The sequence below is a fragment of the Salvia splendens genome, chromosome 11 (assembly GCF_004379255.2).
Source record: "Salvia splendens isolate huo1 chromosome 11, SspV2, whole genome shotgun sequence".
NCBI lineage: Eukaryota > Viridiplantae > Streptophyta > Magnoliopsida > Lamiales > Lamiaceae > Salvia > Salvia splendens.
This window is the reverse complement of record NC_056042.1, coordinates 7,271,751-7,285,808: the sequence shown is the minus strand read 5'-3', so window position 1 is coordinate 7,285,808 and position 14,058 is coordinate 7,271,751. Positions and strand designations below refer to the sequence as shown.

General features: G+C 41.1%; 2 protein-coding genes across 2 annotated transcripts; one reads left to right on the top strand and one right to left on the bottom strand.

Moving 5' to 3' along the window:
- Positions 1-848: 848 nt before the first annotated feature.
- On the top strand, positions 849-2,150 carry LOC121755911 (probable receptor-like protein kinase At1g33260). The gene has a single exon (XM_042151354.1). It carries the CDS (start codon positions 893-895, stop codon positions 2,009-2,011), a length of 1,119 nt encoding a protein of 372 aa, XP_042007288.1. The 5' UTR covers positions 849-892; the 3' UTR covers positions 2,012-2,150.
- Positions 2,151-3,858: 1,708 nt separating this feature from the next.
- Positions 3,859-5,907, bottom strand: LOC121755910 (WAT1-related protein At4g01440-like). Its single transcript, XM_042151353.1, has 7 exons — positions 5,739-5,907; positions 5,344-5,562; positions 5,208-5,270; positions 5,023-5,139; positions 4,527-4,932; positions 4,303-4,454; positions 3,859-4,215 (listed from the first exon to the last, which is right to left on the bottom strand). Exons 2-7 carry the CDS (start codon positions 5,523-5,525, stop codon positions 4,089-4,091), a joined length of 1,047 nt encoding a protein of 348 aa, XP_042007287.1. The 5' UTR covers positions 5,526-5,562; positions 5,739-5,907; the 3' UTR covers positions 3,859-4,088.
- Positions 5,908-14,058: the final 8,151 nt, after the last annotated feature.

The window sequence follows — 14,058 nt, the reverse complement described above, 5'->3', positions numbered from 1 at the left end:
ATACACATATATTCTATTGGCATATATTCATACATTACGCGTTAGGTATATGCATATACATTCACGCACACAAAAATAATCATATCTTTCCATATTAAGTTATCCTTCAAATTTAATTTATACTCCATTTATTCCATAGATTAGCAAGTATTTTTATTTTAGTACGTACGTCTCTAGAAAGTTTAAACAATTATAAATTAGAAAATATATCAACTAACACATTACTCTTACCTATCATTTTATTTATAATTTATATCATAATCCACTAACAACATAGATAATCACTACTATGTATCTTTCTATCCACTATTTTTTTCTCTTCTTTTCTCTTATCTGACTAACTGTGTATTAAAATTCATATTTTTTGAAACTTGCTATCTTAGGACGAATAGAGTATATGTATATATAGTACCCCTCTGTCCTAAAAAATTTCTCACGTATTTCCATTTTCGTCCGTCCCAAAAAATTTGTCACTTTTCACTTTTACTATTTCTGGTAGTGGACCATTCCACTAACATATTCCCCTCACATTTTATTATAAACTTAAGTATATAAAAGTATGATCCACATTCTATTAACTTTATTAATTTACTATTTATGACATTTCTTAAACTCGTGCAAGATGAAATAGTGAAAAATTATTAAAAATGAAAGAAGTAAATTTTTCTATCTAATAGGATTGATTCACATTTTTTAATGATAATACTTAAAATATCTTTCTATCCCTCTTTTATTTGTTAATTTTGTATTAAAATTTGTTTCAGACTGTTATAGAGATTTGATTTAGACGAAGGTATTATATAAATAGTAGAAATCACCAAACCCACACGAGGGCGGAATAAAGAAGAAGGCGTCCGTCCAATTGTGTTTGTGTGTAGGGACACACCTATGCATGCCGGTGCGCTGCGTACTCTCTCTCTCTCTCTCTCACTATTTTAATAAATCCCTGTTTCACTCTTCCTTTTTCCTCCTCATTTCCACACCTCCCTTTTACTCCTACTATATAACACAACCCCCGCCATTGTTAACTACTCCATTCCCCAGCATGGGCCTCGCCAAATTCATCAAACGCAAACTCATCCGATGCCAATCCCCCGCCTCCGCCCCCAAAAAACACACCAACCCCAACCTCCCCTTAACATGGCACGAAATCCAGTCACTCACCACCGACTTCGCCACCGTCATCGGCTACGGCGGCTTCAGCACGGTCTACCTCGCCCAATTCCGCCGCTCCCCCGCCGCCGTCAAAGTCTACTGCTCCAGCCAGCGCGTCTACGAGGCCTTCCAGCAGGAGCTCCGAATCCTCCTCCACCTCCGCCACCCACACATCGTCAAACTCCTCGCCTACGCACACCACCATCCCCAGCCCGCCCTAATCATGGAATTCCTCCCCAACGCCACCCTACACCACAACCTCCACGATCCCAACACCACTCCCCTCACGTGGCCCCAACGCGCCGCCGTCGCCTTCCAGCTCGCCTCCGCCATCGCCTACCTCCACGACGCCTGCTCCCCTCACGTCGTCCACGCCGACATCAAGCCCTCCAACATCCTCCTCGACGACCACCTCAACTGCAAGCTCTGCGATTTCGGATCGGCCAGCATCGGATTCTCCGCCGCCGTGGCGCCGGGGAAGCGGCGATCGGCGACGATCATGGGATCGCCGGGGTACACGGATCCTCTGTACCTGCGGACGGGATTGGTTTCGAAGAAGAACGATGTCTACAGCTTCGGAGTTGTGGTTTTGGAGCTGATCACCGGAATCGAGGCGTTCTGCCCCGCCACCGGAGAGAGGCTGGCGGCGAGGGCGGCGAGGAGCGCGGCAGAGATGGTGGATCCGAGGCTGCGGCGAGGGGAGGTGGAGATGGGAGAGGTTGGAGCGATGGCGGCGCTGGCGGCGAAGTGCATTTCCGAGACGCCGGGAATCAGGCCTTCCGCTTCCGAGATTTTGACAGCGATGAGAGAGGCGATTTCGTCTCTCGCACTCGGGTTTCACAAGAAGCTTGTGTAAATACACATTCGAACATACTGCATACACATACATACACGTTACATGACTTATTGTTATATGTTACGAACGAAAGTGTAGTTTAGTTGATAAAACGAGCATGTTCATTATTCAATAGTAAGAATTTTATTTATTGATTGAACTTTTGAGTGGATGTTTATTATAATTGGAAAAAGATCTAGCCACTTCAACTTTGAATTTTTTTTTTATTTGGAAGTTTGAATTAGGATAATCTTTTAAATGCGTGCGATCCAAAAATTAGTGACGGCTAAGTGAAGGGAAACTGTTAAAAGTGAACAAAACAATTAATTCGAGGGTTAGATGATCTAATTAAAGAATATTTAATAAATTGGCATTAAGTTTTCAAGGACTGGTACAATTATTTTTTGAGGCGGAATTAATACTACTACTAGTTGAGACTTGAGCGGCTTGATCCTGTTGAGGGTAATCTGTCTCACTTTTGATGTTCCCAATGTTCCAAGATAAAAAAAAATGAGTATTTAGCTCTAGTGTTTTAGCTAAATTTACAATAATCATGTATTAGTAACTTAATACTCATTTTTTTTATTTAGTCATTTTTATCATCAGTTTTAGTTTCTAGTGTTTTAGCTAAATTTACAATTATTAACTGGGACGTACTAATTCATTTTGATTTTATAATTTATTTTTATATTTAGCATTATATATTGTTAAAACTAAATTGTTTATTAGAGCTGATAACATTATCATAGAGTAAATCATTTTAAAGACTTGGATTTTTGTAATAAATACGTATGTAAAATTGTGGAATAAATTATCTAATCCCCATCAGACGGTTCATCGTTGGGGTGTTTCATTTGATTTTATAATGTGACATTATATGGTGATTGAAATATGCAATGGATATTAATGCAAACCCAATGATAGGTTTTTTGAATAATTTCGATTTGCGACGCGTTATATGTGATGAGTGTTGATAGCAATAGCTTAACCACGATTACTCGGTCATATCACTAAATTTACAAAAATTACTACTACATGATTATTGAATGGTCAAAATCAATTCCCTGTGAGTAAAGAATTTAGATCTTATGCCAAATTGATTAATTATTGTAATACGAAATTTGGTGGAATAGTATTCAATTTCAAAATTTTGAAAAGATGTCAAAACATTCCATGTCGTTCAAGCAAGTGTGATGATGTGTGTGTGTTTGTGTGGTGTAAATCAGATCAATTTGTCGTCTTCAATTGCATACTAATTATTTGCGTATAGTGATTAGAATTTAAATTGGTATGATTACGGTTGAAGGGCCCTTTCTGGGTTCCACACAAAAGGGAGATGAACTATTTTACAAGTAATCCCTTACTTGTACACTAAAGAAATTCTTGCATTCCTAACAAAGGAACTATGGTGCCATTTTTTAATTGAAACTCCTATTCATTCAACCTCAAACAAAATAACATTGTATCTCAACAAACTAATCAATTAGAACGAAAAGGTCAGCACTTGCCACTCGAATTTCCTATCTACTGTATGAAAGAGAAGCGTCTTACCAACTAAGTTGTACTTCATTGTCTGAAGTCGTCACTAACTTAAAAGACATCTCTTTCATTGTCTGAAGTCGTCACTAACTTAAAAGGCATCTCTCCTCCTCCAAAACAGTGTACACCCATTTAACACAATTTACTTCTCATCTTAATAAAGGCTATAAAGCTACTTAGAATCATATGGAAAGAGGTCAGCAAACAGCAATCACAGGAATTGTTTAAACAATATCAAGCAGCACACTTGGACTATCTGGGAAGTATATTCTTCATGAACTATAGCACTATTGTAGAATAAATCACCTTTCTAATATGCTATTGCAGTATTGCTACAAGTAAAATAGGGATATCATTACTAAAAAACTTTGATGAAATACTTATGCATTCTCCTTCATTTGGGAACCCACAGGTGGAACCTTTGCATTACATACACAAAAACCATCAAAGATTGGCCTTTTATCTTTTTTCTCATTAACACTTGAGAGCAAATTCTTGCTCATGTCTTATAAATTGTACTAACAAAGATTAACAAAAGTTGCAATGATAATTAATTCTTTCATGGAACAGAGATCTTCATCTCTTCATTTCCCTCCACCAACTTTTGTTGATTGTGTGACATTTCTCTGTCCTTCCCCCACAGCATAATGTACAACCCCACAATAACGATAACTGATCCGATCACACTATTTTGGCCAACAAAAAAAACAATTTTAAGTATAAAAAATGTAATTAAAGGGACAAGTAAGTTTAAGAGAAAGGACTTAGGGCACCTTCCGAGATGGAGCTGCTCGTGCATGACCGGAACGTCGTACAATGCTGCCATTATCTGCACGAGCGGGCTGAAGGCCGCGGTGAACACGGGCCCCCGTTTCTTCACACACCACGACATGCCCACGAAGCACATCCCCGACCCTATCATCCCCTGCACCACCACACTCGCTCGTCTTATCTTGTTCCGAAAAATCATTAACGCTACTATTATTCATATACTTACCGAATACAGGACAATTAGGATGTCGGATTTGTTCCCTAGGACCCAAACGGATAGACGCCTGTCGATGGAAAAAGTCAAGACGGCGGCCTGCAGGGCGCTGAACAAGGCCATGATCGCGGTGGTGGAATACTGGCACGGATATCTCCTGCCTATATGCGATTGGAGAAGGAACCAAGACGACCAGCAGATTGTCCCTGCAAACAAGGCAACCGAGCCAATCATCCATCTCTCCCTCCCAACGCCCGGATGCACCAACACATGTCGTTCCATTGGCTGAGCTACGACTGGGAAGTGGAACAACGGTACCCCTTTGTAGACGGTCAGTAAGACCGCACCACCAACGCACACTAGTGCGCCCACCACCTTGCCTCTCCCGCTGCTGCATTTTATGCTCACCCTCTCCAAACTACACACACAACACAACCCAACTACTCACAAAGAAAATCAAGAAACACAAAATGCAAACGCTTGTATAAACGGAGGAATTTGAACATACCCGAAAGGCAAGGCCATGATAAATGTCAAGACCGGAACCAAGTTGAGGAAGGCGCATGAGAAGGTCGCAGACGTATATTCTATGCCGAGGAGGAACAGATATTGTGTCACGGATGCCCTACACAAAAATCCATCTTTATCAAACCATGAAAACAAATTATCATTTTCAAGTAATTAATTGCTTACCCTATCACTGCACTCATGAACAAGTTGCATAATATGCTGAATGTGAGCTTAGGCCTACTTCCCCTGCAACTTAAAACCTCAATCACCACAACTTAAGTTATGACTAATAGAATAAACATACAACAAATTTAAGTACCTTTCCAAGAAGTAAGCCAAAGGGAATAAAAAGATGGCAGAAACGGACTGGCGATAGGTGATGAACACCAAATGATCAATCCCATCGTTAACGACCTTCTTGAGAAGAATGTTGCTGACAGCAAAGGCCGTGTCAATGGCTACCATCGCGATGACCGGGTACCATTCTGCCACCCTCTTCATTATCGATGGAGATCGATCAAGCTCCTCTTCCTCTCTACTGTTATATAAGAGTTTTTCACATTATTTTAATGCATATCCTCTTGCTTTTCAAGAATAATATATCAATATGATGTGCAGAGTTAAGAAGAAGTGATGTTTATATGTGTGTGTATGATGAACAATCAATAAAAGAGGATAACTAGGACTAAATCTTTAAGAATTTTATAGTCTCACATGGCCCCAGAGTATATTTTGTTGTGATGAATTTTTGATCGAAATAATAGCCACCACAGCCACAGCACTATAGAGTATAGTAGGAAGCAGCATCTACAAGTGGAGGAGGAGACAGATAAATGGTTGCCACAGTTTAGGCATCCAATTCTTCTTGGAAATGATAGTTGGCATCTCATCTCATCTCATTCATCACTCTCTCATTCTCTAACATACAATATACAGAGGCGTAGAACAACATGTCAAATCCCAACTTGCTATTGTTTAAAGAAATGTGGGGCAGTGCTTCAATAAACAAGTGTAGCAAATGGGAAAGAAGATCTTGAGGTGTGATCTCCATCAGTTTACATCTTGTCAATTTGCTTTTCAAGAAAAGATGGTTCATTCACTTCCAAAATCTAACATGAATCCACAATTTTCAACTGTTTCATGTTTTTCTTGTTGCAGGAACATGTATATATTTATTAATGATATTTGTCAGGCATAATAAGCTATGATGCTGCCGCAATAAGTAATTAAAGTACTCCCTAAACCCAAAACGTGTCTTTTATTCACGGATGGATATTTATTCTGTATTAAATACTCTCCGTGACTCCGCATATGAAAATTAGTTTTGATAAAACAACACGAGTTTTAATATAAGACTATAAAATAGAAAAAAAAATTAAAATTTTGTTAATAAAACTTAACTCATTGATAGAGAAATTTATCATACTACATAAATATTGACAATATTGGGGTCATGCAGTTTTAATTAAGCTTCATTGAAAATGTAATTAGGAGTAAAATTTATTCATCTTCGACTATAATTTATTAACCACACTGCAATTAAACGATAGAGTGATGCTAAACAACACAATGGAGTTGTCCACATAAAAGCCTTTTTTTAACTTTTCAAATTTTTATTTGTAAAATATAATTTAAAATGTAGAATATGCTAGATTTATCTATTAAAATGTTTGTGTGGGCGGCCACGTTATTATGACCGCATAATTTTGTATAAATCGAAATAAAAAAGAATAATTTGAATTAATTAGGGTTGAATTCAATGTGTGTCATATAAAATGAAATCCTCTGTTTAAATTATATGGCAATCCAATGTATAAGAATTTCGTTTTTTGCTATAAAATTGCACGATTTTGACTAAAACTTAGTGGAAGGGGCCCAAAGTTGATATTCCAGTCCCTTTCATTGAACTTTTTGTCAAAAAAATGACAACTATCTGAATTCTGCACCCACTTTAATCAGGGTTGATTAGCAGTAAAAGATTCTGTGGATAAAGTTTTAGGAACTAATTTTACCATTCATTATCACTATCTTTTTAGTGGGAAGGGAATGGTGATCGCTGACATATGAGGGATATATTGATTAGATTAAAAGAGCTAATCGTAACTAATATTATTCTAGCTTTGTGTTTATATTTTTTATTGATTTATTCCGTTTCTTTTATCAAGTTTTGATGGAACCGTTAAAAATTGATGGTCAAAATTTAGTTCCTCAAATTTCTATGTAAAAAATAATTACTTGATATGATTCTATTAGCTCCTTTAATCTTGAGATCGGGTGTTGCTTGTTGAGAATTTATTTTCTAAATAGAAGTTGTAAAAGAACTAAGAGCATCCACATTCGTCCTCTTGCCAGCGAGCACGGATGTCGGCCCGGCCCCATTTTTTCTGACTGCTCTTAGGCAAGAGCACAACACTCATATCCGTGTTCTTCCGCAAAGACGAGTATAAGGGTCCCACCATTCTATTATTCAATTTAAATAAAAACATTTCCATAAAATTAAAATTCATTAAAAATACCCGGAATAATATTATAAATTATAATAAAATTAAAAATTACATAATTAAATTCCTAAAAAATAAAAATTACATAATTAAAATCCTAAAAAATGAAAATTACATGATTAAAATCCTAAAAAATAAAAATTACATAATTAAACTACTAAAAAATAAAAATTACACAATTTAAGCGTAAATATGCTCCCGGTGAAGACTAATCATCATCCGGCAATACCTCCAACGTTCTTTGGAGACCCCGTATCATCGCCACATGCGATCGAAGTTGCTCGGGGGTCATATTTGACCTATCGGCCAAATTCAGTTGGGCCAAAACCCTCCCACAACGAGTTGGTGGGGGGTTGAGGTGGCACATAGGGAGCGGGTTCGGGATCGGGGGCAGATGGAGTCGCGGCGCGACGGCGGTTGGCTGCCGCCTTCTTCCTTCCTTGCGGTCGGCGTTGGGAACCGCTCTGGCTGGCGTCGGGGCTACCCATGTTAGCTCCGGCAAGTTGGCTAGCCACTTCTTTGGAGCTGGCGTCGGATAGAGATACCGACCTTGACCTTTTGGAGGAGCCGCTAGAGGAGGATGTTACGTCTCCCCTATACTTCAGATGCAACCGCGTCTCCTGCCAAATGTTGAGGTACTTGAACGGCTTGTAGTTCATGGATTGGTAGGTCAATAAGGCGGAACTGATGATGTCGACCTCGCTCCGGACGCTCTTCCTGTAGGTAATACCCCTGGAACTTTTGGATTTCTTCGTTGGCTATGTATATGGCGTTGCGCACCATACTCTCGTTGCACTCGATTGTTCCAGCCGACCGGTTTTCATTGTACCGGCGACAGATGCGCCACCAATAATGATCACCAGATTGGTTCGTGACAATCTCCGGATCTTCGGAGATTGACAAGAACGCTTTGAACAATTGCTCCATCTCCGCTGGAGTGTATGGTGTGCGGACACCGCGAGTAGGAGGAGTCTGAGTTTGTGAGGGGCCGCTCGACCTCGCTCTAGGCTCGAGTGTCCACCCGTATTGCCCTTCGGGGGCATCTTGGTCGTCGATCGGGTAAGGCCGGTAGCCACCCGGAACTTCCGAACCTTGGGTTTAAGGAGGGGCCGAATATTCCGTTTCCGGACTAGGAAACGGTTGTGAACCGAACCAATCGGGGTTCCAACCGTGGGAGCCCGGGGGGTGATCGCCGTGGCCGGACATTGTTTTGTTGTACGAGTAAGAGTGAATGAAAGATTGGATGAGAATTGAGAATGGAAATGAGAGAATTTGGATGATAATTGTGTAGTGTGGTGTGAATTTTTTGTGTGGAAGTGGGGGTATTTATAGATGAAAATGTGTATTTTTTGGGAAAAAAATTGAAAAATAAATTAAAAGTGGGTAGAAAATGGATATAATTTTTTGAAAAGTGGGAAAATATTTTTTTTATTTTTAATCGAATTTTTTTAATTAAAATCTGATTTTTTTAAAAAAAATAAATTGCCAACGGCTGTGCCGTTGGCCAATCACACGCTGTCACGTCGCCTGCTCGCCGTTGTGGATGCTCTAAGGAAAGGGAGTGAAGAAAAGAAAAATACTTGATAGGCGTATATAAAAATAGGGACATTATTGACACAGATTTTAAAGCAAAATTAGTAAAGAATGAGATACTATAGAAAAAATATCAATCGAGAAGAGAGAAATACTTACCAAAAAATAGAAGAGGATTCATTTGTTGGGATGGACAAAAAAACTAATTTTACGGGACACAGAATGTGTTATTCTATTTTAATATACTCTATGTTTTAGGAATGGAATTTGGTGGTCATTAAGGCTACTTTGGTGCTGATTCTCTTCATGTCGACAGAAAATAGCGAGACACATCAGACCACTCAAATGAAACAGTGTATGAAACCCTAAACCCTAGAATTTTTATGAGCAGTGGGGTTTTTTACAAAATGATGTGCAGTTGATTTTGATGACGAATTTGTTAATTCTATACCCAAAATACAAACGGTGTTGAATCGGATTTTGAAATTTAAATATTCTTAAATAGGCATGTATAGCTGTAAGTGGACCTCTATGACTTCGGATTGATTTTTCAAAATAGTCCTAAATTCTGGGAAAATGTATGTTACGCTGAAAAGCTGATTACTTGTATACTTAAGTATAAAATGTTAAATGTTATTGTGTAATTTGAGTGTTGCGTTTTCTAAATGGTGGATTGATTATATTACGGGACTAATTATATTTTTTATTCAAATGCATTTACTCAAAAGCTCTCTAGTGATAATATATTTTGATCATACCTTCATAATATTAAGATTAGATTCTATCTCATGTTTAACCAATCTCTCTATAACTAATTTAATTATTGAAACAAACTTACTATATCTTAGTATTGGGTGTGATCATTGCTAACTCGTCTCTTAATTGCTAACTACAACTAATTTAAGTTTATAAGATTTCCAGTGATCAGTGGTCTATAAATTGTCATGTGTAATTTTCTTTTATTATTATTTAAATAGATTAGAAGAATGACCAAATTTAGGGATTTAGATAAAATGTCAATATAGTATATTAAAAATATCAATGTGATTCCTTGAATATGTCAACACAATTTTGCATTGACATTGTATATAGTATATTATATTGACATATTTTGATACCTACATTTATATTAAACTAATACGTAAAAAATATGAAAATTAAAAAAAATCAAATTTTGACATCGGAACATATGCAAGTGAGATCTCGATAGAATTCTTATAAAATTATCTTTAATTTGATATATGTTGTGTAAAAAAATAATTTAAATTAGTAATAATCATTTAAAGTTTTGATATTTTTTAAAAAAGTTAGTTTTAACTAATTTGTTGTTAATTGACACTGATATTCCTAATTGGTGTTTTTTTACACTGCATTGATACTCGTGGCTGAATGATCTTATGCATTAATTTAATGATCCAATGTTTATCATTTAGTTGTTGTTAGCAATTTAAGAGGGAGTTATCAATATAATGCGCCCCTATATCATATTATATCTCACTATTATTTTGTCTGTCAAACCGATCATACCTGTAATGTATGTAGTTTATATGCTACGATTTTTAGGGATATCAATTCAATCCAAAATTCACATATTAGTCTGATTAGTCCAACAATTTGACAGAGTTATAGTTCAAAATTTATAGCCCCAAAAATACAACATGTCAAATGACCCTAAGAGCATCCACAGTGGTGCGGATGTCCCGGCGGACATCCCAAAAACACCTTCTGCCACGTCATAAGGATTTCCCACTGCATTGCCACGTCATAAGGACTTCCCACTGCACAGTGGCGGACATCCCCAAGGACATCCCGACAGCCTTCCCACAATAATAAAAAATCACAAATTCACCAAATTAAACAATTTACGGAATTAAAATTTCGCCACGATTACGGAATAAAAATTTCATTAAATAAAAAAAGAAAGGTACATTTCAACAAAAAAAAAAACAAAAAAAGTACACTTCAATAAATACAAATTCCATCAACGACGACCCATCTGCTGCCATACTTCTTCAATTATATCGTTCTGGAGTCGAATATGAGCTTGTTTTTGGCGCATGTCGGCAAATGCACGGACTCGCTCGACCTCGTCATGGGGTATCCTCATACGTACATTGCCGGTGGCCACGCCGTGGCTTGGACCCGCAGCATCAGCATCAGCATCATCATTGGCCCAATCCGTCAGTGCTGGACCTTCATCTTCGACAATCATGTTATGCATGATAACACATGAGTACATGATATCAGCGATGCTCTCAGCATACCACAGCCGTGATAGACCCTTCACTGCCGCCCATCGAGCCTGGAGCACACCAAATGCCCGCTCCACATCCTTGCGCGCTGCCTCCTGACGACCCGCAAAATATACCTTCTTTTCTTCTGTTGGGCATCTGATCGTCTTCACAAAGACGGGCCACATAGGGTATATCCCATCAGCCAAATAATAGCTCATGTTGTGCTGGTTGCCGTTGGCGACGAAATTGACGGCCGGACTGATGCCCATGCACTGGTCGTTGAAAAGGGGCGACGACTGGAGGACGTTGATGTCGTTGTTCGACCCGGCTACTCCAAAATAGGCATGCCAAATCCACAGCCGGTAGTCAGCTACCGCTTCAAGGATCATCGTGGGATTCTTGCCCTTGAAACCCATAGTGTACACCCCTTTCCAGGCAGCGGGGCAGTTCTTCCACTCCCAATGCATACAATCTATGCTGCCTAGCATCCCCGGAAACCCGTGTTGAGTCTCGTGCATATCCAGCAGAGCCTGACAATCTTCGGGGGTAGGCTTCCGAAGATACCTATCCCCGAATATCTCCCTAACGCCCTGACAAAAATACTTTAGGCAATCGCGGGCAGTTATCTCGCCGATGTGGAGGTACTCATCAAACATGTCAACCTCGCCTCCGTATGCCAGCTGTCTGATTGCGGCAGTGCACTTCTGAATCGGAGTGTGGCCGGGTTTACCAGTCGCATCCTCCCGCACCTTGAAATACCCGCATCGACGCTCTAAAGAGCCCACGATAGGCATAAAGAGCGGACGATGCATCCTAAAACGTCATCGGAACATGTTCTCCCCAAATCGTGGTTCCGGAGCGAAGTAATCCTCGTACAACCAACGGTGTGCAGCGAGGTGGTCCCGTGGTACTATAGATCGACGATGGATGGGCCGAGGTACCGCCGGCGCCAAGGCCGCCTGTATCTCCCTCTCCACTACCTCCCGCACACGGCATGAATTCACCTCATTATGTCATCGTACCCCCCACCACTACCACCCGCACCGCTACCGCCCGCACCAAAGCCACTACCACTACCAACTATTATGGATATATAAAAGAAACGTAGAGAGAGAGAGATACTCGTTAATACAAGTGGTGCGAATGAAATGAAGTTCAACGAGTAGTATTTATAGAATTTTTGAAGCGGACGTCGGTATCCGCGTCACCGCTGCGCAATGGCGGACGTCCCTCGCAGAACTCCGGCACGCCGGCCGGATGTCCGCCATTGTGCAAAGGTGACGCAGATACAAACGTCCGTTGTGGACACCAGAGTTCCGCGGCGTTCCCGAGACGTTCGTGGCGACGTCCTTGCAGACATCCGCGCGGACGTCCAGATTATTTTAGTATTTTTTTTCAAAAATTCTATAAATACGGCTCCGTGAATTTCATTTCATTCGCCCCACTTGTATTAACGAGTATCTCTCTCTCTCTAAATACTTTTCTTTCGAATATAAATGGAGCACCATGATAGTGATTCCCCCGCCACGAGCGAGTCACAGGGACCGTTCTTTCCCGTTGGTGGAAGTACCCTAATGTCCTCCACGATGTCTGGAATGGCGGGGATGATGCCCCAACCCCAAACGACGGCGGGGATGATGCCCGAGTACTACAACATGTACCCGCCTTGGTATGGGATGATGCCCCAAATGTCCGGGGTGAGTGCCGAAATGACCTCAATGCCGGGGATGATGCCGCCCCAGATACCTGGGATGATGATGCAGGGCTCACATGTCGCTGCAGGGGAGTAGGCAGGGGGTCCCCCAATCACCGGTGGACAATGTCTATCGCCCCTATATGGATTTACTGTCGACGAACAATCCCCCGAGTACTCCTCTCGAGACTCAGTTCACTGGCATCGAGACGTTCTCGAAGGAGGAGTTAGGGCTATCTCCGATCCGGGATTCTCTCACAGACGCACCAACGACGACAGGGGAGAGAGGGGCATGGGACGGGGCACTACCTCACCTGCGGCGGGGTACGATGGTGAGGCGGGGGCCGCTGAGGGGGGAGGGATCCAGTAGGAAAAAGAGGACCGTCTGGAGCACAGAGGAGTGCATCGCGCTTGCAAAGGCGTGGATCAGTATAGTGGAGGATCCATATAGGGGCTAACCAGCATATCGACAAGATGTGGTGGCGCATTAGCCAAAGCTACCTCCAATTCAAACCGCGAGGGGGGAAGCCTCACAACAAAGAACAATGCCGGAAACAGTGGGAGCGACTGAAGAGGCAGCTCAACCAATTCACCGACATTTACTCAAACAACCTCCGCTCGGCAACCAGCGGCATGTCTGCCGAGGATGTGAAGCTTCTGTCTCACCATCAGTTCAAAGACGCTGCGGCGGGCTTCGGGGAATTCAAATATTGGGATGTGTATCTTGTGGTGCAGACTTCGGCCAAGTTTACTGCGGGCGTTGAATCTGGCTGGCCAAAGCGGACGAAGATCAGCGCCTCCGGGGAGTACAGTAGCAGTGCTGGTTCCCACGAACTCCCCCCCGCCGAGGCAGAGTTCCCGACATCTTCATCGCGCGGATGACGAGTGGAAGCGCCAGCGGGTCCGCCGAGGCCCAATCGAAAGCTCCTACCCAAAATGATCCCGAGCTCCCCTCACTCGACCGCGTCGCGCAACATGAAACCCTGTTACGTGCAATGGTTGAATGGCGGACATCGACCGATCGTCATTACAGGTCGTCGCTGAAGGATATCATTAACAGTATGCGGCGCGAT